The sequence below is a fragment of the Balaenoptera borealis genome, assembly GCF_965194805.1.
Source record: "Balaenoptera borealis genome assembly, chromosome: 3".
NCBI classification, from domain to species: Eukaryota; Metazoa; Chordata; class Mammalia; order Artiodactyla; family Balaenopteridae; genus Balaenoptera; species Balaenoptera borealis.
In genome coordinates this window covers 105,721,805-105,747,147 of record NC_138866.1, presented here as the reverse complement: position 1 = coordinate 105,747,147, position 25,343 = coordinate 105,721,805, and the positions used below count along the sequence as shown (strand labels likewise).

General features: G+C 35.1%; 1 protein-coding gene across 10 annotated transcripts in view; it reads right to left on the bottom strand.

Moving 5' to 3' along the window:
* The window catches only part of TCF12 (transcription factor 12), a 371,281-nt gene that overhangs the window by 59,028 nt on the left and 286,910 nt on the right, over positions 1-25,343 (bottom strand). For 8 of the 10 annotated variants that reach the window (XM_082388101.1, XM_082388103.1, XM_082388100.1 and 5 more), the window contains 2 exons: positions 23,926-24,061; positions 20,518-20,570 (listed from right to left, as the gene is read on the bottom strand). In XM_082388101.1, coding sequence (XP_082244227.1) covers positions 20,518-20,570; positions 23,926-24,061 — 189 coding nt within the window. Of the gene's footprint in view, positions 1-719; positions 1,387-20,517; positions 20,571-23,925; positions 24,062-25,343 lie in introns of those variants that run through there. The other 2 variants (XM_082388107.1, XM_082388108.1) reach the window with 2 other exon arrangements.

The following is a 25,343-nucleotide window of genomic DNA, read 5'->3' as shown; positions in this document are numbered from 1 at the left end:
TTTAAAAAACAGAGAAGTTTTACTTAGCAACACAGAAAGGTATTATTTTAAAACATCTAACCATGTGCTATAAATCGACCAGAAATACATTCTTTGGAAAATGTATAAATGCACTCTTTGAAAAATAGTGATTTATTTTATGAATCTGTACAGGGTCAAAATTCTAGTTTGATTGGAAACAGATGGTATCTGAGTAAAGTCAGGCTCCGGACCTGAAACTCCAAACAGGAAATACGGCCCTCACTAGCTGACTGCTTCCCTAATCATTCCCAGAGCTTCATACTTGTTATTTTTATGAATATCTAAGATGACTTTCATCTTTCCCCTCTATCTACAAAGCATCAAGTAATCTTCCCTCTTTCTCTCTCTCTGTGTTATATATGTATTTTACATGCAGATTATATGTTTACAATATAAGAAAACATTAAAACAAATGTACTTTCAAGCTCATTACTAGTAAAGACATCAGGCATTAAAAAAATATCCCACAAATTCAAGTTTATTTTCTATATTATTTTAAAAATAAAAGCCAAAAACTATTGAGTAACTGTGTCAAAGACAACTTTGCTAACCTTACTTACAAAGAAACATACAATCTTAACATATTACAGAAAATGATAAAACAAAACCTCACAGGTTTTAGTAAAAAGTAATTAATCTACCCTCCCTTCCCTTAAACAAATCAGTTAGAAGCTATCTGAACAAAGAAAAAGACTTACTGTTTTTCCATTGTAGTAATACATCAAAGAATTGCTGCCCATTCCAGGCACAGGATAAGCACAATACATGTTGATTTTGAAAATGTTACTGTTTGCAGCTAATGCACACAGCTTCTCTCCAAGACATACATCCACACAGCCAAACAGAGTTAAGTCTTCAGCACTATGCATCCACACATGATCTACTCAAAAGGAACTTATGCAAAATAGGACGGAACCAACTCACGGAGCAGAGAGGGAGGGTTTGTGCTGTAAGTAACCTCTTTCAATCTCTATCAAGTCCTCACGCTGGTGGAGGATACCAATAAGACAAATTTTGGAATTAAAAAAAAATACAAGCCACAAGTGCTAAATAATAAAAAGTGATACAGTGTCCTGGAGATAAATATCCAAAGGAATTATTAATATTGTCATATATATAGTATGTATGTCTCTTTCAAAGAAAGACAAACTGACAGATCTGCTAGCCTATTTTTAGTTTAAATTAGAGCACTTGTAGCAGGGAAACCTAGCTTGCTACACCTCTAGCAACATTACCATCTGGCATGGCCTACAGTTGCTTCTAACTTTGATAAACACATGATCAAGCAATCAGGAATTGGAAACACTGAATCATGTGTAACAAGAAGGATCTAAACAGTTAAGCCTTGTACAAAGTCACTTCCTGGAGAAAGCGGACCTGTCATGTAAGTACCTCTAAACTAGCTAGAACAAACTATGATTTTTTATGTTATAAAAATGGTATGGAAAGAAATTTGAAAGGAACACATTTCATGAAAAAGCTCATTCCAACAATTCAAAAAATTATTTTGAAAATAAATGATCTGTTTTTAAAACATAATATTTAATATAGGTTTTCAATTATAAAGCTCCTTAAATTCCTCATTCATAACACCAATTAAAAGTTTATAATGGACTGCACTCTCCTAGAATATGTACTAAGCAATTCAATAATTAAAAAGAAAAAACAAACAAGGTTTTGTTTTCCCTTACAGGAAAATATGAAAGGCTGGTATGTATAGACAAAATGCGCACTGTAGCTAATAAACTAAAAAATATTTCTTGGAAGTCTTTCCTCCAAGTTCATTATTTTTCTTAACTAACACTTAATATATTCATATTTTTATGTTCAAATTTCTCAAAAAGGAAAAATAATCAGTGTGGGAATAAACATCTCATAGATTTAAAAAATTCATTATACTTAGAAGTCAAAAGGTCTTAGACATTGTTTTGCAAATACTTTCTCACACACAAACATATTTCATTATTTAAAAAAATTTCAATTTGTCTTTTGGTGTGGATTCTAACCCAGAAAAACAGAATAGCAACTTTTCTTTCCTCTCATTTCCCCCCATGAAAACCTCTTTGTACTATCTCTTCTCCCTGTGCCTTGCAGGTTCTCACAAAACTGTTCATCAGAGGACAGCTCACAAGCTGCAAAAAGGGACACATCACTTTTTTAAAGGCACCTTTCATGAAGCAGAACTGCTCTAAGGGAATATTCTATAAGGGACCCCCAAACCCCCCATTTTTATGAAAAATATTGATTAAAAGATAACAATAAAATCAAATAAGACCAGCTAAGTTCATAATGTTTTAAAAGCTGATGGTGTTGGAATAACAATAAAACCTCCCCACACCCTCCAGATATAGAAAAGGCTAAGCAGCAGCTGCAAAAGAACATCACTGTACAGCAGACCATTAAAATGCCAGTCTGCAGAGTGGCTTGTAACTTCCTCCCTCCTGAGAGACCACAAAGACCCATTTCAATCCTTAGAGAACTGTGTAAAAAGCGTTGACTTACAATTAACAATGCCATGCCTTAAAACCATTCAAGTAAATTTTAGTCTTTTATAGACATAGTCTCTCTCTGACAGAACAGCTTAAAAAAAAAAAAGGAAAATCAACCATCCAAAATAAAATTTCCTTTTTTCCTTAATGATTAAAAAAAAAAAAACAAAACTTACTTTTAAAATAGAAATTTAGGGGACTGGGGGAAAAGGGCAGCCACAAAGCACTTCAACATTTTCTTCCTATAATCAGTAGGAAGTTCAGCTTCAACCTGAGAAAACTTTTATATATTGATTAAAAAAAAAATCCACCTACAGTAGATAGGCTTGTTTCTTTGGGGCTTGCCAGAAAAGAGAGAGTACTATGATGTTTGTTAAAACAAACAGCATAATGTAAAATCCAACTCTGCAATCTTGGCTATTAAAGCACAATGAAAATTTGAGTATTTCATTAACAGTTCTTTATTTTAGAGGCAACTATATGGTATTCTGAAAGTAATAAACAAATATCCAAGTCAAAAAAGTTCAGAGTAAAACCAGACAGCATAATACTCTTTTACTGTTCTAAAGCAGTTTATTAAGGAACTGGATAAGACTTGCTATTAAACCTGAAACCTGAACTTTGAAACATAACAGTTTCTAAGCAGAGCTGAGTAATTAATTAAAAGCTTTTGCTTCTACTTTTCATTCCTCCTCTCAAAAACGCAGATACAAAATCCATACATGTGTTTAAATATAAGACTGAGCCCCCCCTCCCCCATGTACCCAACACAATCACTTGGTATACACTACTGCCGAAACTGAGGGTGGATGTAGAAACTTGAGGGAAGAGAGAAGAGGTGGGGGCGTGGGCGTTTACATACATATGGCATTAAATTTATTCCTCAAAAACAGCAAATCATCAAGAAAACTGGTGGTAATTTAAATAGTCCCGTATTTTACTCGTATGCTATGGTAATGTCCTTCAAGTTTGCTACTCCAAAATAACATCTTTTTGAAGTCTGCCTTACTCAAAAGAAAGTAAAACTGGTTGATGTAGACATATTTTTAACACAGTTACAAATTATCTTCTATGATAAAGTCCTTTTTCTCTTCCTCAAAAATATTTTTTAAAAAAAATCTAATTTAATCTATGTAACAGCTGCAGCACAATTTTTTTTCTTAAGCAGAATCATATTACAGGAAAAAAAATGCATATAGATGGATCAAGTGCTGCTCTAAGTCAATGCAGTTGTTTAATCTTTGCCTCTTTTTTTTGAAGGAACATGTCAAGGGTTAATCCTATGACTCAGTCTGACAAAACGAGTCAGCTGGAGACAGGGCCACTTTTTAAACCTGATTTCAGACAGACGTGCAGCCTGCACAGGAGCTCTGAACTGTCATGCACTTTTTATCCTGAATTGTTTCCACCCGCAATTCTACGTAATCACTTATGTGTTATTCTAAGATTATGTGATCTGACTCAATATTCATACTACCTAGTCCAACAATCTAAAAACTCACCAACTTTTATAGCAAAATGGGCATTACTGTACACACTGGCAACATGATTAATGAAAATGTCAGAGAGCCCTGAAAAAATATGACTTGGAGCCATACATCTTTTATTAGCAAACTGATTATTCCTGGTTTGAGGATTACTGCATTTCACTGATTTTTAAATATACTTCCCTGCCTTCAATAGTTCAGGATGTGATGTTTATTGCCATTCCAACAATCATCAAGCACAGACCTAAACTAGATAAGAAAAAGCTATTATGTGTTTTGCCTAAGCAATTTACTTCTTTCCAGAAGATTTAGGAAAAAATGTTTCCAAAAAACCTACTAGGTAGAGACCTTCTGGCAACTTCAGTTTAAATTCCAGGCCCTTATTTCCTTCTTATTTTTCTGTTGACTGGGAAACAGATCATCCTTGGAGAGCTATGCAAAATTTCCTGGGGTTACCCATGCAATATTTTAATTTATTTTATTAGCTCTTCTTTATCCCTGATATTTGGATTGCTATAACTCTCAAATCTGTTTTTAAAACTATCTTAAACAAGAATGTTTCAAGAGTGACTTAAAATTCTAAAAAATTTTTAAAAGAAAATTTCAATTTAACTGAATTACACATCTTGAATTAATTAATTAATAAAGGCCAGTTAGTGGTTAATATTATTGTACATTTTTCTAAAATAAGCAGGCAACATGCCAGTGTCCCAAAAGGCCAGAAGATCTGGCTGGAAAAGTAAATCTAAAACCCACTCATAGGATTCCTCATGAAAAGTTTCAACATTATTTCTAAGTGAATCAATTCCTGGAAAACAAGACTTTCAGAGTAAAAAACAAAGCTAAACAAAGTTCACATGTGAATAATTCCACAAATGAACTCTATATATTCCTGCTTTACGAAACTCAGTAAATAACTAATACAGTATTGGTTGCAAGGGAGGTGCGGGGAGAGGATAGGTCTAAGAGGATAATAAGAGAATCTACAAAGAAGATACAAAAGATACAAAAGCAAAAGACCCTTCCCCAATGTCTCCTCTTCCTTACTTAGCATGTAGAAAGATGACTAGTAAATGAATACTGTCTCCTAAATGTGCAGTACTTTAGCTGGCCTGGCTAACTAAATCAGATGCCAAATAAGACACCAAAAAATTCCAGGTATTATATCTGAACATTATATTGCAAATTGTTATAGTATATGCTGCTTTGTAAATAAAGTCACTCCTAAGTGTTCAGGAAGTTGGTCTTCTGCTCTTTTTCTAATATTTAGAAATATTCTTTTTCTCACAATTTAGAACATTTACCTTTGCAAAAAATAAAGCAAGAATTAAAACTCTAGCGAAATAATGCATCCCTCTCAAACCGATCCACTAACAATCAGTACCTATTATTTAAACATAATAATGCTATTTATCTGAAGTCATATAATACATCTTCTAACTCAACAATATTACTCTCATCTATCTTGCTGATACTAATCAATCAGTAAAAAGGCTTCCAAATACTGTCTTTCCACTGTATGAAAATATTAAAAATCAAAGACCTGATTTTCTGATCTTTCCTCAGGTGATATTTTGAAAAAATGGTTCCAATTATGCCTTATTTGTGAGTACCTAAATCCTAGCCAAACCAATAATCAGAGTTATATTACAGATTGGTCTGAAAACTGGTACACAATTTACTTGAATATTGATTGGAAATGAGGAGCAATCAACCCCCCCCACCACACTTCTCAGAGTAAAATTCATGCTAAAGTTCACAAATCACATCATCTGTCTCAGACATAAAACATCAGATTTCTTATCATCTCTTTACAAAAATCTCAAGCCTAACATGAGTTTTAGAAATGCTTAATGCTTAACAAAATAGAAAACACCTATCTGTATAGCCAATGTAAACAGTCAGCTGTATAAACTGCATTTATAGGGCAAAAGAACACTTGTTTAATTCCCCTTTGACAACCATATGACCAAAATGAGGATGTGTAAAAACAGCCATACCTCCTGGAGGAGAAAAGCAGATAAATCTCTTTCTGAGGTAACTAAATAGTATCCCTCTGACATCAACATGAACAGAACTGACAGATCATACAAAGCTTCTAAAAGGCAATCATTAAATACCCCTTCAAACAAGATAGAACTACCATTAGTGAGAATATATAAAACATGAAGCAAACTTCATGTTTCTCTTGATCATGAACTCACTATGACAAAGCAGTTTTCCTCGAAAAATTAAAGTGGGGAGTCCCCCTCCCTAGTAATTCCTGCATCTCTTGGCTGTCCATTTCTTTCCCCATATGAATTGCAGTTTGTCACTTCTCATTTACCACTTGAAATAACACAAGAGAATCATTAACTATGTTGCAACTTGATAATTTTCCTGCAGATGGCTCTATAATCACAGCACTAATGGTGTGTCTGCGGTAAAAAAAAGTTGAGGAGAGTATCCAGGTTTTAAAATTCTTTAATAAACCAGCAATTCTGATGAGCTTTCAAGACTGGGACAAGGTATTGCACTACTGACTTATTAGGTTACAGCAAAACAAAAACTAGAAGCAAACAAAGCTATTATTTTAAACCATAAAGGTAAACAATTTGATCTTGGGTCCAGTTAGCTCTCCCTTAAGGAAAGTGCTCCCTGGTTTTTTATTTCTTCTTTGACCTGTGTAATTTTTTTCTTCTGAGCTGGAAAGTACCAGATCCTTTCGATTTATGAGAAATGGAACAGTACCATGATATTCTACTCTATTTTAAATTTATTTTTAAAGAGACCAGAAATAACATCTGCATCTTAGCCCAGAGCCATTTCAAGAGTCTGCAACTGGAAACTCTAAATAACTTATACATTAAGTTATTTCTGGCACCCAATCTATGTTTTGTTCCAGTAAAAATTCTTGCTAGTGGTAGTAATTTTTTACTACTTCATACCTCTAATTAATTAAGTACTGAATATCTACCAAATCATCCTGCCTCATATTTGTAATGATCAAGTAACAAAGCAGAGTTCATTTTAGCTATACTCACTGGAAGAAATCATGCAGATCCTGAATTTATGAAAAGACCCATCTTAAAAAGAGAATGATTTCTAACCATTAAATTCTGGTGACCAACTCTCAACGAAAGCCAAGTAATACTTCAGTTTGAAAATATATATGAGGAGGGTATAATAAACAGGGGAGGAGATGGGAGACAGTGTCAGTTCAAAGCAAAACAAAAGTTTCAGTAATGCTTACTTAGTGTGCTTCACCGGTAAAGGTAATATGCCACCCCAACACCCCAAGTGTTCCTTACCAGACAGATTGGGAAACACAGTCACAAAACTCTGAAAGAAGAAAATGTGTTAAGCTACTTGTTCCATGTATCTCTATCACAAACACTTATAGTAGGGCAGAATAATTCTCCCTACCACTCCTTAGTACTCTGTAACATGAGATAAGCTGCTCAGGTTCCAGACACTGTAGCGTCATACCATATGATGAAAAAGAGCACTAGACTAGGAGTCAGGAGACAGGGATTCAGGTTTTAGCTCTGCCTCTTAGGAGGCATGAGAGCTTAGGCGAGGTCACTGAATTTCCCTGAGTCTAAGTTTCCATTTCTGGAAAACTAAGGAATTAAACTAGGCCAAACATTTCCTAGCCATTTCACCAACAGTAAAACCTTTTATTACCTACTCCACCCCAAAACATTGAATTCCTATTCTGAAAGATTTTTGTCTCCCAAACTTTTTTTGAGTTATAATGAATATTTTTCCCTGTTAAAAAAAAGCCATGCAACTCCCATTCAGAACTTCTGATTAAAAGGAAAATGAAGCATTGCCATGCTGAGTTGAAATAATTCTAGTGAAAGAAATCTGATAGCACGGGTAATTTATTTCTGTAAATTACACAATTTGTTAGGTTTTCTGAAATATTTACATTTTGTATTACTAATTTTGAAGACCCAGGTTATGACTCACTGGCATAGATGATACCTAATGTCCACACACCAACCTTAAATTGTATTTTTATAATCATATCTGCAAGTGGCACAGTTAAAAGCCCAGAGCCTCACATGAAATGAAAGGTTGATCAGATAGGGAATCAAAAACATAATTACAACTTCTCAATTCTAAGCTAAGAGTCCAAATGCTTGTATTCTAGTAACATTTATACGCTGGCAAGTGAATTATCTTTACAAGGGGTTTAGTTATGTATTTCTAGTAATATTTTCGTTTAAAACTAACATCTTTTTAAATAGCTCTGTAGTGTCTAGGATAAAATGGTAAAAAAAATGAAAAGGGTTGACATCTTACCAATAGGTAACAACTCTTACCTAATTCTGTCATCTAATTAGTTCGATAACAATTTTGGTTTCTTAATAATGTACAGTTTGATCTACAGGTCAGACATTTTATGTTTAATACAGCACCACCGGGAAAATAAAGATTTTTGGCCATATTCTTTAAATTAACATGTAAGCCTCTACAGAGATGGTTTTGTTATAATTTTAGCAGGCAACAAGAGTTAAGGAGACAATCCTTAACTTAAAAGAGCCCATCTTAACTAAGTAGGCTGTGGCTCCTGCACTGTTCGGTAATAAAGAAGTTGGGCCTGTCATTTGCTTCTTTGTGCCTTTTGGCTGGAGAATTTAGTATATCATAAAAGAGACTGTTACGTGGATTATAAACAAAAGTGCCTGTAATGAATACGTAGGTTGGATAGTTTACAGGGTATAATAGAAGAATAAAGGGTGAAAAGCATGTAGCAGTACCACAGTACCTTTACAGCGTATGATCTTTTTTTAAAAAATTTATTTATTTACTTATTTATTTTTGGCTGCGTTGGGTCTTCGCTGCTGCACGCAGGCTTTCTCTAGTTGTGGCGAGCGGGGTCTACTCTTGGTTGTGGTGCGCGGGCTTCTCATTGCAGTGGCTTCTCTTGTTGTGGAGCACGGGCTCTAGGCACACGGGCTTCAGTAGTTGTGGCATACGGGCTCAGTAGCTGTGGTGCACAGGCTTAGCTGCTCTGCGCCATGTGGGATCTTCCCAGACCAGGGCTTGAACCCGTGTCCCCTGCACTGGCAGGTGGATTCTTAACCACTGTGTCACCAGGGAAGCCCCAGCTGTGTGATCTTGAGGAACACTGGGTTGCTCTAACACTGGTTATTTCAGACTGGAATGACTGATATATTAAAAAGATTCAAACTGTGTTACTATTGTTAAAATTGGAATAAAGATCATATGAATACAGGATCACAATTATTAATGCTAAGTCCACACATGGAAAACCAAATTCAGGTCTTCCTAGCTGTGATGTATCTAACTGAGAGTAAGACTATGCCTATGTAAATGGGAAGAATTCCAGTGATCTTTGCCACAGAAAACACTTCCACTTTTTTATGAAAAACTGGAGCTTTTTTTTTCTCCCTGAAAAGCTTTTACAAAGTTTAACCATGTTAAACATCTTACAGTATAGATAGTTAAAATATACTTGCAGTTCTCCTTGAAGGATATGTTAATTTCAGATTATTCAGTACGTTGTTTATACCTTCTCTGAGTCAAATGAGTATGATCCAGGAAGAAAGAACAACTATGGCTGTATTGCTAATCATTTGAGTTTGTTCATTTATTCAACAACTATTCACTGAGCATCTATTATGCACCTAGGAGCTGCTGATAAAGCAATAAACAACATAAGTAAAATCCCTGTTTTATCAAAATTCTCCTGGGTAAGACAGATAAAGAATAAATTATAGTACATCAGATGGTAGTAAGTGTTTCAAAGAAAATTATAGCAGGAAAGGAGAGAGGGGAATATGGGGCATGTTGCCATTTTATATAGGATGGTCAGGAAAGATTCCCCAGTGATAAAGTGATATGTGATCAAAGAGAAAAGTATACAAGGAAACTAGCTATGTGGGTACTAAGGGAGGTGTGCTCTGGCAGAGAGAAGAGTAAATGCAAAGGCCCTGAGGCAGGACGGTGCTTGATATCTTTAAGGAGCAGAAAAGAGGGCAGAAGGCTAGAGGGATAAATTAATGGAAGATGAAGTCTGGGAGGTAGCAGAAAACAGGTAAGAAGGGTCTTGAAAGCCATTTTAAGGACTTTGGTTTTACACAGATAAGGGATGCTGTTGGAGGATTTTGAGCAGAAGAATGATATCATCTGACTTAAAATTTAAAGGGATTGTCCTGTATTAAAAAAAATGATTTAAGGAAAATTGGGAGGTCAGTTGGGAAGATGCTGCTTTAATTCAGGAAAGAGAGAAAAGTGTCTTGGATAATGAAGATAGCAGCAGGTGGTAAGAAATGATCAAATTCTTGAAGACAATTTTAGTATGAGAAATTTAGTATGGGACGATAACCACTGTTTTACTTTTATGTCAATGAAACCATAACTTTTTTTCCTTTAGAAAAAGGTTTCCTGTATTATGGTTTTCCATACTCATCTGTCACATGAGGATCATGACACTACATCGTTAACTACATCAATCCCAGCACACTGTAGAGTTACGGCTGAATTACTGGTAATTTACCATTTGGGGGGCAAATTTATTCCTATTATTGTGTATAATTAGGAGTTAACTGTACAATTGAGGGAAAAAATAGGACAAATAGTTCAGTGTCTTATACAAAAAAAGCAAGTTAACATATTTTTGATGATTTGGAACAGCCAGAGTAGGAGAAAGTTGAAAAGTACAGCTTGGAGCAGGAAGTCATTAAAAGATGATGTTCCCCATTACAGATAACATAAAATAATAGCTTCACAGTATTTATTTTTATCCTCTTAATTTAATTCAAAAAGCATTTCCTGGATACTCCACTATGTGCCCAGAGGGCGATAATCACTCAAATGAAAAAAATTTTAAAGTTAACTTATTTCCAAAGGTCAAAGTTACCTTTTGACTATAAGCATCTTGAAGACAGGGTACAAGGTCCATGGTTTATTATTACTTAAATATCTAAAGCCTAGAAGAATTCTTAATTCACAATAAGTACTTTATATTTACTAACTTTATCAGAATGAATTCATATTTCTCTCAGTGGAAATTTACTAAACGGAGTCCACTCTAGTAGCAATAAATTTCTAATTCTCATTCAAATTACTGTTTTTTGAAATTTATAAGTATCTTCGGTGATGTTGAAAAAGATATTGATAACTTAATTTCAATTATGTCAAGTTTTATGGTTTAAAAAGTTATCAAGCTCAAGTTGGAAAACTTGAGAAGCTTTATTACTTATTTATGAAGTATTGATTTCTTATTAACACTAGCCATCATAAAACTAAAAAAAAAAAACTAAATAAGAACCATAAATATTCACTTAAATTTATAGAGATTGTGAGTTTTCTAGTCATCTGAGTGAAGAGTCTCTTAAGTTTTGAATGAAGCTTTTAGGTTTAGAGAGACATGTCACGTGTTTCAATAGAATCTGTCTCACAATCATACATGGGTTGGAACTGATTCTCAAGCTGCTAGGAATTACCTTTTTAGCTTTGGGTTCTATGAGGAAGTTGGACCAGGATAAAAGATGGTGATTGGGCACATGTATATATAAGTTCAAGGAAAAAATTATAATAGAACTGTTTATATCAAAGTTAAATTATTTAAATACTTTAAACCCAATTGTTTCAAATAAACATTTTCTAATATATCTCTACATGGACTTACTTTTGATGTCATAAACTTCTGCATATTATTACCTAATATGACATTTAAATCCTAGAAAAATTATGACTTCGTAGCATCCACTTTATATATTGAGGTTCTTCCACCATCCTAGTCAGGTACATTTTAAGGCAAATAACTGTCCTGGAAAGTTTCTATCAATGTGCCTAGGGCCTTAAGGAAATGATGAAGGGACTAATGAATATCACGTAATGGATCTAAAAAACAAACAAAGAAAAAACAGTGTTTTATTTTGTTTCTCTTTGGGTCTGTTTTTCACGGGAAGTATATTTATGAAGAAGGTAAGAATATATCTACTCTAGGCATAGACTTATGGTCTTTAAGTCTAATGCAGGGGTTGGCAAATTATAGTTGTGGGCCAGATCTGGTTTACCACCTGATTTTACAAATAAAGTTTTACTGGAACACAGTCATGCCCATTCATTTATGTATCATCTGTGGCTGCTTTCACACTCCAATATCAGAGCTGAATAGTTGTGACAGAGACTGTCTGACCCACAAAGCTGAACATATTGACAACAGAACCCTTTACAAAAAAAGTTTGCTGACTCCTGGTCGAGCACACTGAGGAAGAGTAGAAATATAGGCTGTAAGAAAGAGATAGCAAATTCTAGCAAATTTTCCAGAAACAATTTCTAGAACCAAATTACTTTTGAAAATTAATAAAATGTTGTCATATTATAGATATATTGGGTTATGTCTTAAATTAAATGCAGATAATAAAAAAGACAAAAACTTTGAAGGGCTAACACTTTAAAATTTGTTTAAAATCGGGACTTCCCTGGTGGCGCAGTGGTTAGGACTCTGCACTCCCAATGCAGGGGGCCGGGGTTCGATCCCTGGTCGGGGACCTAGATCCCACATGCATGCTGCAACTAAGAGTTTGTATGCCACACTAAGGAGCCTGCAAGCCACAACTAAGGAGCCCGCCTGCCACAAATAAGACCCGGTGCAATCAAAAAAAAAAATTTGTTTAAAATCTATTCAATGAATACAAACACGGGAGAAATAAGGAACTATCCTGGAACTAGTACTGTTTTTAAACTGCTTAGAAGTCTAAGTATGAAATTATCTATATAGCATACATTACACTCTTTGAAATTAGTTATCATACAAGTACACTAAATGACTTTTCAAACTAAAATCATCACTGGTTAAACAAAGGGAATATCAGTGATGGCAAATTTCACGTCAGTAAATTACTTAGGATATAAATGCCTTCCCTAACCTAGAATGAAATCCAGAGCCCCAAACATCCCCAGTGATAAACTCTGGAGTTTCTTAATTTATTCCTTCTTTCCTATACTTGAAGAAATTGTATTAGATAAAAAACGAAACAAAAAAACTTCATGGTTCTACTGATGCTGAATGACAAAACAGTGGGCTTAACGTCTGAAAGCATTTATAGAATTCAACCACATATCCTTTAAAAACCATACAAATTACACACACACACACACACACACACACACACACACACACACACACACATTGGGGCTTATCCTACATCTGGTTTGTAAAGTCTCAAAGATCTAAAATATAGCAGCTGAGGAGTTCAATAAATCGTAAAAGCTGGTTCTGAAATTCAGCCATGTTCTTTCTTCTTTAAAAAGAAATAGAAAGGTCAGAAAATAACAAATATCACTGTGGTTGTACCATCACATCAGTACAAACAGATACAGAGGACTTGCTCACTGGTAACTTTCCTTTTTTTTTTTTTTTTGACTTGAAATCAGATCAAAGATGGACTGGCTTGTTACAAAAAACGAACATCTTAGAACTATGGATTAAAAGCCCATTATCTACACTGATACAAGTCTGACACTGTTCTGAACAGTAGTTACTGTCAGCATAAACAGTGGCTATTTCTTCTTATTAATGTATGAAGAAAATCTTTCATTCAATGACCAAACTGAATATGAGTTTGGAATGGATTATAGAACCATTCCCTTTAGGTACTAAGATTTTTCTGCTAGAATGACCTGTAAGGTCAGAGAAAGAATCAGTCAGTTTGGAAATTTTGTATCGAGGTAGCCTTCAAACAGAGACAGCTTATCTAACATTTCGAAATAAGAAACTCTTAAGTACTTAGTTGTTGTGCACCCTATGGGCTTGTCTGCTAAAGGAGCTAAGCAAATACCTATTCCCACTCATGTTCAGGAACTGGAGTGTTGACTTTATGAAGTTTAGCTGAAGCTGGTGCTGCATGTAAATACTGTTTATTCTAGAATCAACTAGGATTCTTGCTAGTTAAGGGTCTCGGATAATTGTCTACAAATACAGTGTTACCCTAGCTTCCTAATGACTTCCACAGAACACTCCCACTCATACACTTGTGGCTTATCGCACTATTTTTGTGGATAAACTGGAGGTAACAATATCTCTATAGTTCTACCCCTTGACCTTTTTCTTACTGGTTCAGATAACCACTAATCTTTCAAGTGGTACTTTTCCAAGTTATTCATTTATATCAGCCCCAGAAAGTTGTATCTGTCCTCCCTTTCCTATTTAAAAAAAATCCTTACTTTAGCCACCCTCAAAATTTAATATTCTGACTTTTCTATTTAATATTCTACTAAGTATATTTAGTATGTACATGAAAATGCTAGATCACGGTACATGTTTAGTGGTCTTTGTGATTTAGAAACACCTCAGAATATCTCCAATTATCTCAAGGGGTGTCCCTAAAATAGAAAATTTAATACTAAAAATGACAAAAAATCCACATTAATTAAAAAAAGCCATTCCCAACAAAATAAAATCCCACAAAAGTCTGGCAGAAAGGAAGGTCATTTCCTGAACTATAGCCAATTACCAATTCAAAGGTTACAGAACTCTGTACCTGTCCGCAGCAAAGCAAGAAAAGGTGGTGTCTAAGCTGCTTTGATTTATCTCAGAAACAATAAAGTTCCTTGTGAGGGAAGAAATCAGAAAAAAATTTTTTTCACGATGGCTAGGGAGGTAAAATATACTTTGAGAGTTTAACTCTCAAACTCTCAAAAAAATTAAAGCAATTATCTGATAAACTGTTACAGCTTTTGTGGGATAATATATACACACTTAAAGACAGAGGACAAAGACTAGCATGATATTTGATTAAGAAACAAATAGATTGTGTCATCAGCCTATGTGTGGGACTATAAACCAGTTATGTTCAAAATGAATAAGACATGTCGGACTTCCCTGAAGACACAGTGGTTAAGAATCCGCCTGCCAATGCAGGGGACACAGGTTCGAGCCCTGGTCCGGGAAGATCCCACATGCCGCGGAGCAACTAAACCCGTGCGCCACAACTACTGAGCCTGCGCTCTAGAGCCCACGAGCCACAACTTCTGAGTTCGTGTGCCACAACTACTGAAGCCTGCGTGCCTAGAGCCCGTGATCTGCAACAAGAGAAACCACCGCAATGAGAGGCCCGGGCACCGCAACAAAGAGTAGCCCCCGCTGGCCGCAACTAGAGAACGCCTACGCACAGCAACAAAAGACCCAACGTAGCCAAAAATTAATTAATTAATTAAAAAAAAATGAATAAGACATGCCATTTTGATGCAGAGCATGAAGATGTTCAAAAGATGTTTTCAAATGCTACTGAACAAGATCACAACTTGGATATAAAGGCATTCTGAAATTTGTCTAGGTGTTTACTTTCTGGTGATAAAAATCTTGAAAGTGTCTTGCTGCTTTCTTCAGGATTCTGCATTTTCTGCAGGCATTTTAAAAAAAAGATCTATGTTTGGAAATACTATATAACATCAAGTTAAGAAACAAAGAATAAAGAACAAAGAAACTTCCCTCCATCTGAGAAATGCTTTAGAGAACCATAAAGATGTTCAACCAATGATAAAATAAAGGGAAAAAAAAGCATAGACTCCTGACAGTTCAGAAGACAAAAATAATTAGTATGAATTCTAGGCAGGAATTAATTCAATCAATTTTTTCCTCCTTCTATAGGTTCCTTTTCTAAAAATGAATGCTTTCTTAACAATAGCAGCTACAATTTACTACTCACTATGTGCCAGGCACATACATTACATATGCAAGTAAATACTTTTTTTTACCATAATATTTATCTTTCCTTATGTTTTCAAACTTCTCCTTGCTTTTCAACAAAATATGGTATGGGAATTCCCTGGTGGTCCAATGGTTAGGACTCCACGCTCTCACTGCTGAGGGCCTGGGTTCGATCCCTGGTCGGGGAACTAAAATCCCATAAGCCGTGAGGCACAGCCAAGAAAAAAAAACGGTAAACATGAAACGCTAAAATTCCTTTAAATTGCAGGCTGTAGTGGTAGGAACTAGAAAAAAATAAAGAAAGAACATTTACTGAGTGTCTATTATATACTAGGCACATGTTAGGCACATAATACCCTCATACTAACATTTGAGATAAGCATTACTATCTCCTTTTACAAACAGAAACTTGGTGTTCAGAGAACTTAAAAGCAATTTCTCTAAGGTTACAAAACAAAAAGCAGCTGAGGCCAGATAAAACCCATCTGCTTGACTAGGAAGTCTGTGCTTTTCTACGTCATCCTTTCAAGATGGTGGTAGGTCTTTAAACAACAAAGCAATTAATAAATTTGATCAAGAAAAACAAAACTGACAGAATAAACTGTTTTAAATTTAATATACTAACCAAGATACCTTATGAGTACACCAAGATACACAACATGTTTTAACATTCAAAAGAAAAAGAAAATGGTCTTTGATATTAAATTAGGTTGTAATCTTTGGCTATATGTGTAATCTTGGGCAAGTTACTTAATATTTCTGAGTCTCAATTTCCTCATCTGTAAGAAGAGGATATTAGTTATCTTATAGATTGGTGTGGTGAAGATTAAAGATTAAGATGATACAGATAATGGTTAGCACAGATGCTCACACATGTAAGATATGTGTTACTCTAACACAGTGAAGTTGAGGCTGTAAAGGATGCTAACAAATATAATGCAAATGTTTCATTTTTTCCCACAACTTACTAGGAAAAAATCACAGTTGCTCCCAATCCCTACCCAGTGTTTCAAAATTTCCTTAAATGTTTTATCTCAGTAAAAATTTGATACAGATGAAAAACAGCTTGTGTATATACAAAGAACAAAGACTAGAGTTGGTGGTTAGAGAAGGTGAGGGGAGGTTCAGGAACCCTAAAAAGGAAAGAAAACATCCTGCCAAGTCAAAGCACACCCATACCTTCAGAAAGACTCCCAGATAATCTTAACAACTACAAATGCCTCCTATTATCTACAGGCCAGGAGACTTTAGGCTTTTATCCAGGGTAGACTGCTATGACAATTTATCTCTTTTCATATCTGAGCTGGTCTTATGTGTCCCTCAATCTTCCTCTGGAGTGGGAGAGCGGGTCTGCTATAGGAAAAGCATAAAGGTTATATTTGGTATAGAACTCAAAAATGCTGTACTTCTAGATGTGGCCTGAGAATGTGTTTATTTTTTTACATGTCTATGCCTTTTACCTGTATTGACTGCTACTAATCTTCCCAGACAGAGTTCAAATGTCAACTCCTGAGGCCATTAGTACTCCCCAAGGCAGAGTTAGTTCTACCTACTCTATGTTTCCAGAGTACTTGGTACACACCTTTACTTGCCTCACTGAAATACATGTAATTAATTCACTAAATGCTTGTTTCTCGCACTAGTTCCCTGCAGGCAATGATGGTGTGCTTGTATGTTCGAATTCAATGCCAGGCATCGCTCTACTGTTGCTGCTACAGAAGTTCACTTTGTTCAATATTTCAACCTGTCTAGAGAAACAAGTGGAAAACTTAATGTGCTTAAGAACACCATTTTTTCATCGGTAGGAAGAAAACTATGCCCATTACACCTTTTGGTTATGTATTGAGCATATTAATTTTAAAACCCTAAGAATGTAACATTTTAGACCTGAAAGGAACTTTAGATTTCCCAGTTCAAACTTCCTAAGGCTAACTGACAAGTCCAGGGTCATACAATCAATCAAAAACTAAGCCAGCAGATTTGAACAGACCATTTTCTTAACCTTAGTGACCATACTGCTTTAAGAATGTCAATACACCGTTATCGGACCTTCATCCAGACAGGATTTACCATTCAGTTGTTCTGCAGTGAGGAATAGAGGAGCTGAGGTTTGTAAGTATGATACCTAAATACATATCATGGATTACAAAAAGAAAAGGCCTCTAACCAATGGTCTATGGTCAAATTATGTAGATTATCAAGGCTTTGCATGTTAAGTAACACTGCCTGTTGTTTTCTGTAGTGGTGTGAGCAGTATGATACCAACCTAGCTCTTTCACTCTTTCTTTAGTAAAGGTAACATGTATTTTACAGATGACTAAAGGTTGACTGCACAAGCAGCAAACTGTGAAATCTGAGATGTTACGGTCAAGTTTCTAGTTTGGGAAGTAGGATATTCAAATGATCATGAAATAAAATATACATAGTCCATTTTCATTTTTATACCCATTTTTAAAAAACAATTCACATTGTTAAAGGCCTATGAATTACACACATTTCAGTAAAAGCATCCAAATAGAAAACCATTACTTTAAATTCCATTTGTTTTAGACACTGAAAAGGTAAGTAGTGTAACCATAAGTGTTCTCAGTTTATTATTTTGGCATCATTTATCAAAGTACCAGTTTTTAAAGTTTAAAAAAATTCTCTTTTAAAAACCTGAGATTTCAACATAGCATTTAATCTAAAATATACTTTTAATTAAAATGCATTTATCATTTATATATCCTTAATAACATTCAATATGTTTAAATACTATTTTCAGCATGGTTTCAAAGCAGTATGATCATGTTTGATGCTGATGTTAAGTACAGAATTGAAAATAATAATTTCTAATATTTTCTATACAAATATCTAATAAATCCCAAGTAAAGAAGTTAGTAATACAATATATAAGTAGGATTGACTTGTGAAATTTCCTAATGGTTCTCAAAGAAATCGAAGTTTTCATCAGAATTCATTGGCTTTCCCCCTCTCCGTGGCTCATCCTTAACACCTGAGACAATACAGAGAATTACCTCCAGGTAGTGAATGCTGTTTTGATTAGGATTGCAAGGAACACTGGTGACCTCCAGTGTTTATTCTCTTTCCAGGTTGTTCTGTCCATTTTGCCCTTTTGTTTTAAAAATGAAAGAACTATGAAACAACAAAAATATACTGTTTCTTAAAATTAATGTCAGGCAAAGAAATGAGATGAATTTTTCATTTACTAATCTGGTATTTTTTAAAACCTGTGTAGTTCTACTAAATATTAATATGTAATTTAACTTCTATTACTCTCAGAATTATAGTAACAAATTACCAAAAAAATCGCACAGTTACATGTTTTAGCTGTTCTGTCAGTTTTAAATGACTTCCGTTAATCTAGCAGAAATCACGTATGCTGTTGAACCACCTACCCCTGCACAGCACACAACTGTTAAAATGTAAATTGCCCAACTATTTTTAGCTGTCGCTGAAAAAAAAATCCTGTCTTTGGGAATAATGATTTGAGGCATTGTGTTCATTTTGTTTATCAAGCAGCTATTCAGCCTCTAGTGGGTCCAAGTGCTTATGCAAGCAAAAGCTTTTAAGAATGCCTGCAGCTGCAATCCAACCTTCCAGGTAAGCTGCAGGTTCAGAGCACAGCTGCCCTAGGCTGCATAAAACTCAGATCCATCTGGAAGTGAGTTTCAAAGAGGATTTCAAATTTGAGTTTTCATGTATCACATGGAAGAGAAGGAGGGGAAGAACATAGGAAAGAAGGAAGGCAAACAACCAAAAAGATGGTATCTCTACTTCAGCCTTAATAAAAAATAAAAAGCTCAGACCCATGCTGCTCCTTCTAGATTACTACTTGCCAAGCCAGATATTCCATTCAGTGTATACTTCGATGAGCTGTGACTCATCCAGCAGCACCTGCGCCCATGTGTTAAGTACTGCCAAATAAAAGGCCAACATCCATTTACACAACAAAGAGATGTACCCTACAAGGCATGGGGCCTCAATCCAAAAGCCCCACTCCCCATTTGTTCTAAGAAAAGGGAAAGGAAAAAAAATCTTCCCTCCTCACACCAGGGGTTTTTAAATTGTAGGTGGATTTATGATATAGGTTCATTTACAAATACTTTTACTCTTTAACAGAATAAAGTATATTTAATAGCACAAACACCCCTACAGCATTTGATTATCATGGCCATTAACGGTTGTTCACCAAACCTTTCCAACCTCCTTCATGAAAGCTCTTTATTCTCAAAGGATACATTTTTGAGCAAAGAGGGATCAACAAACTAGCTGCTTGAAAGCTTTCCTGATGCTAGGCTGAAGTTAGGAAAGGCTTAATGAAGGCTTTAAAATCCACAAGGGCTTCACAATGAACATCTGACTTGGTGATTTATGCATATTAATAACCTCAGTCCTACTGAGGCAAGCTGAGCCGAACATGTCCTCCGAATCTTAATGTCTTTAGCTCCATTGGGATTATTACAAATGTAAATTTCTAAGATTCTCAGCTATTAATCTCTGTCTGTCCTCCTGTTCAGCAACATAATGACTAATTAAACATCAAAAGACCTGTACAGGAGATCTTCTTTGACAGCTACCAGCCTAGTCCTCTTCCCAAGAGGGGAATTCAAATGACAGGGACATGGAGTAAAAGCGTATGAGTAAGCTACAAATCACTGAAGAGAAATCTTAAAAACCTAACACTGAATTTGGATTTAACTCAATCAGTGACTCCGTTAAGTAGAGGACAGTTACTATGTGAAGTGTGCCTACTGATACCGACCAAATGTATCCTTACAGCCAGCAGATACTGAATACCTGAAATCAGTTTGTTTACCACAAAGTCAAAAAAATGGGTACTTACAGAAGAAGGCAAGCCAGGAGGCACCTTTCTGACTTTCTTTGCTTGCAAAGGATCTGCACGTGGGAAACAGTATATTTCATCAGCATTTATATTAGAAAAGTTTCAGACTTCAAATGAGCAGGAAAGAATTTTTCCTCCTAGTACCTTTCTTGTTTTCCAGTATTTAGAAGTTAAGTAAGGGAATACAGGGATAGGGGTCTCATTCTTTCTAACTGGTTCCAGTGCAAAACAGGGACTCCTAATGAAGTGATATATTCTGAAATACATATCCTGTAAGTTTGGGAAGATGACAGCAAAGTAAAACAAGAAAGAAAATAACAAACCAATAAGCATGTGTGAGAAAAGGGAATAATATTTCTTAAGCACCTATTATGTGCAAGGTTCCATATTAGGCACTTTACATCATTTATCTCAGCTCATTTGCAGAGGGGCATTTGGTACAACAGGTCAGTTTAATAATATGACTCCTTAAGAGAGACACAAATTTAGTGTACATATCACATTGAGAATTAGGTTTAAAAGCATACTAACTAGACTAAAAGCTAATGCTAATGCTGTAAGTCATTATGTTAAAAATTTGAAATAAAATTTAATAACTGAAAAATTAAGGTTATAATAATATCTGAGATATGCTACATAAACTATTAGATACAGGCATTGTCATGTACAATATCATCCTATAAGTATTCTATAAGAACATTTACTTTAACAATGTGTGGTTAAAACTGCAACTTCAGGACTAATTATTGTACAATTTTATCCTTGAATGTTTATATTTATTTCCAAGAAATAACTAAAGTATATTTCTTTCTAAGACACAAATTATTTATTAATATAATGGAGAATATGAATATTTTCATACGCCTAACCACCTTACTTGATATTTTACTTTTACTTATCTGTAAAATTTAATACTTGTTCATCTTATTTATTGTAAAAAATGGTGTTAATTGCACCTTTCCAATCGTACACAAATAATGGATCAAATTCAGGATTTTTCAGAGGGGTTCACTATTAAGAGAGAACGCATAAGAAGGCTGATGTTAATTACAATGTTTTTGAAAACTGTAAAAATGGTATTTTCCTGGGTCATAAATGATACGACAGTAAAACATGCAGTTGTTTAAGAAAGAATGAAACCCATTTAAATTGGGGCTGGGAATCTTTATAGTGAATATCCCAGGAGGCTGCAAAGCTAAAAAAGCAACTTTGTAAGTAGCACATGGAAAAATTTTATACAAGAAAAAGAGGAAAAAAACACTCATTAGCATCTATTCCCTACCCCAAGAGGCAGCCTATATTTCCTTAAAACAAAAGTGCCAAAGATAAACAACATCTGGCACACTCTATAAAACTTACAGGCAAAATTTTTGTTCTTTGTGAGGCTTTTCTAAAACCCAATTTTTCACAACTAGTACAGTATCCCTTGAGCAAAAGCCACACTCCATACATACCAAGAGAGTCAAATGAACTGTTCCTATCAGTCTGGAGCCCATCACTCTCTTTTGGGGTAGTTAGCAGTAGAGTACATTGCTGTTTAGATAAGGACAGTTTTTCACTGCCATGGGAATGGAAATTTTTCTTTTATATTTTTAATCTCATCATTAGCTGCCACTCTACAATTATGTAAATAATGTTGGATTCAAAATCATGAACTTAGGATACAGAGTTCACTTTTGGGAGGTTTCAAAGTGTAATAGTTAAGAGAGTAAGCTGATTGGATTCAAATTTCAGCTCCATCACACAGCAGCTGTGTGAGCCTGGGCAAGTTACTTAACCTCTTAGAACTTCAGTTACCTACAATAACCTCCTGGAGTTATTGCAATAAACATAATACAGAAAGATGCTCAGGGCAGTGCCTAACAAAAAGTGACACAATAAATTTTAGCCATTATTACTAGGTTTATATTAAAAACCGTGGCAAGAGTATTATAAGTTAGATACTGTTTTGCAGAATGTTGATTTCCTAAAGCATCTAAATAGCTTGAGAAGATGCTAAGATTGGCGTAGATTATCTCTGAAGTCCTTTCAGAGATTTTATGGATAACTGCAATGTCAAGAAAGAGTGTCTAAGACTGAGAAATAACAATGAAGAATGGAATAATAATCCACTAAATGGTATTCACCCAGGAGATGAGTGCACCTCCCTGGATACCAAGGCTTGGCTAAGTTACTTAGCTTCCTGGGTCTTGGTTCCTTATCTGCAACATGAGGTTAATATCATAACCTCATAGAGTTTTTGTAAAGATGCAGTATGTATAACACAGTACCTGGCATAGAAGAAATAATCCATAGTACCTAGCATTATCATAATCAAAACGAAAATGAAGAATATATAAACTTTAATTTCTGGAAAGCTTGAGTATTTATGAAATCCACTCCCCCTCCCTGCCCTCAATATTCCAATTATTTCCTCCTTGAACTCTTAGTAATAGTATACTGGTCTATATTAGTGCTTTTTGTCACAGTGTGTGCTCACACAGCATACTAACAGATATTTTTCTAGAGTGACACCGCCACATCTAGACTCAGAAGAATGTTCTTACCCTGACCCTTATATAAAGGATTCTTTGGTAAGAATAACCAAAAATTCCCACATTTAAACACTGACTGGATAGGGTGTCAGAGTATACCTGAGGCTTGCTGTAAGCAGCAACACAAAACAGATTGGCCTGGTTAGGCTATGTATAGGACATAAAAGAAGGAAGCTAAAGAAAATGAGATTTGCATGCTTGATAGTTACTGAGTTTCCTTTTGAGGTGATGTTTTGGAGCTAGAGATGATGGCTGTACAGTTTTGTGAATATACTAAATGTCCCTGGATTGTACACTTTAATATGGATAATTGTTATGTTAATTTTACCTCAATTTTTTAAAAAGTGGGGAGTAGAAGCAATTAATATGCAAAGAACATTGGACTTGGAGTCAGAAAATCTGAAATTTTATCCTGCATAAATCACCTACTAGTTATATGAATGTGTCCTCTTTTGAGCCTCAATTTTATGTTAAAGCTAGTATTACGTCCACTGACTACTAGGATCGCTGTATGGATGAAATGAGAACGTATACTATAAAACCACTTTGTAAACTGTTGAGCATTATATCAATTTTAGTCAAGAATAAGATGTTAATATTAGTACATGACATTTTTATTATAAGAGGAAAAACTAATCCCATTTTTAAAGTTCCATTTTTCACTATTCAGTTCCTCTTATACTGATGACCAAATAAAAATATTGTTTATTAAATATATGATATATTATTTTATGTAAATAAGCCCCAATATCATCGTGATACCCAAGAAACCAAATTTCTTCTAATTAAAAGTATAGCCAGAAGCATAGACTAAGGGGGAGTGGGGTAGGGAAGAAACATTTGTAAAATGGGGTTTGTTGTGTGATACACTTACCAAGTGCTGCAGAGTCATGGAGTGGTCTTCTCCTGGAACTTGTGGCAGAGAATGAGTAGTACGGTGTCCCAGGTTTTCCTGAAGAAGAGATTTGTGCTGGGCTTCCAAGCCCTAGATCTTGTCTCAGGAGACTAGACTATAAAACAAGGCCAAAGAAACAAGTTATCTTCTTGTTGATTATGAACCCAAATCTGAAAATGACATCACTCCTGAACTATTTATAGTAACTTCAACAAACCCTTGAATTTAGGAAGTATCTAAGTACTTATTTGAATTTTATTAGACCATTAGTTTAAACCTGTATTTTCTCTTTTTCCCCATCCTCATGTTGCCTGCTTTCTAGTAATTATGTAGATCCATACACTCTTAGGGTTGAAAGATACTTTAGTTACTATGTAGTTCCACTCTTTAATCATCAAGAACATTTTTGAAAAATGGCCACCCAGTCTTTGCTTGAATGCTTTCATGACCACAAAAGGTAGTCAATTCTGTTCTTTTTCCATTTTTTTTCCTTTTTGGAAAGCTCTCATTGTTTGAAGAGTGCCAATATTTTCAAGACTAGCCATTCCTGTTTTCTTCAACTGTGTCTCATGACATGGTTTGAATGTCCTCCTCACCATCCCTGATACAGACCTCTAGATTTATTTTCCATTTGTCAAAGTCTCTTGCAAAGGAGAATGGAGAATAATGCCCCAGATGTGGCCTTATTAATGCAGAGTAGTTTTCAACACTATATTTAAACAACCCATTTGTGCTAGCTAGCTCATACTGAGAGGTTAAGAGTAATCACACCCTGTTACTCTTTATTGTATAAGTTGCTATTAAGTCATGTCCCTCCAATGGTTTCTTTGTTCAGTTTGTGTTCTTTGGTTCCAAGTACAAGACTTAACATTTATCTCTGATAAAAGTCATCTTGTTATATTTGATCCATAATAATCATCCATTTTTATCCTTGTCCAGGATGACAAGGCTGAGGAGAGAGCCCTAATGTATGTCACAGTGATGTCATGAAACTGTGTCAAGTACTTCACTGAAATCCAGAGATTCAGCAGCCCTGACCTACTAACGAATTGACCCTGTCATAAAGCAAATGAAGTTAATTTGGCAGAATTTGTTTTCAAGCTTTGTGGTAGCTGAGCGAAAAGGAAGACCTCAATTGGAAAGGGTGTTAGATATACTTGAGAAGATGCTCTCAAATGAAAAGAGCTGTGATTTCTCTAATATATTTACTATTCTCCCACTCAATAATACCCCTTACTGCTATCACCATACTGTTGGTAGTTGTCATTCCAGCTACTGAGCATCATAAAGGTACTGAGAAATAAACCTCAGCTCTGGTTAGAAAGAATCAGTAGAACTTTATAATGCTAGTCATAATAGTCCAGTCCCTGCCTCCAGAAAGACTTTCATTTCAGTTT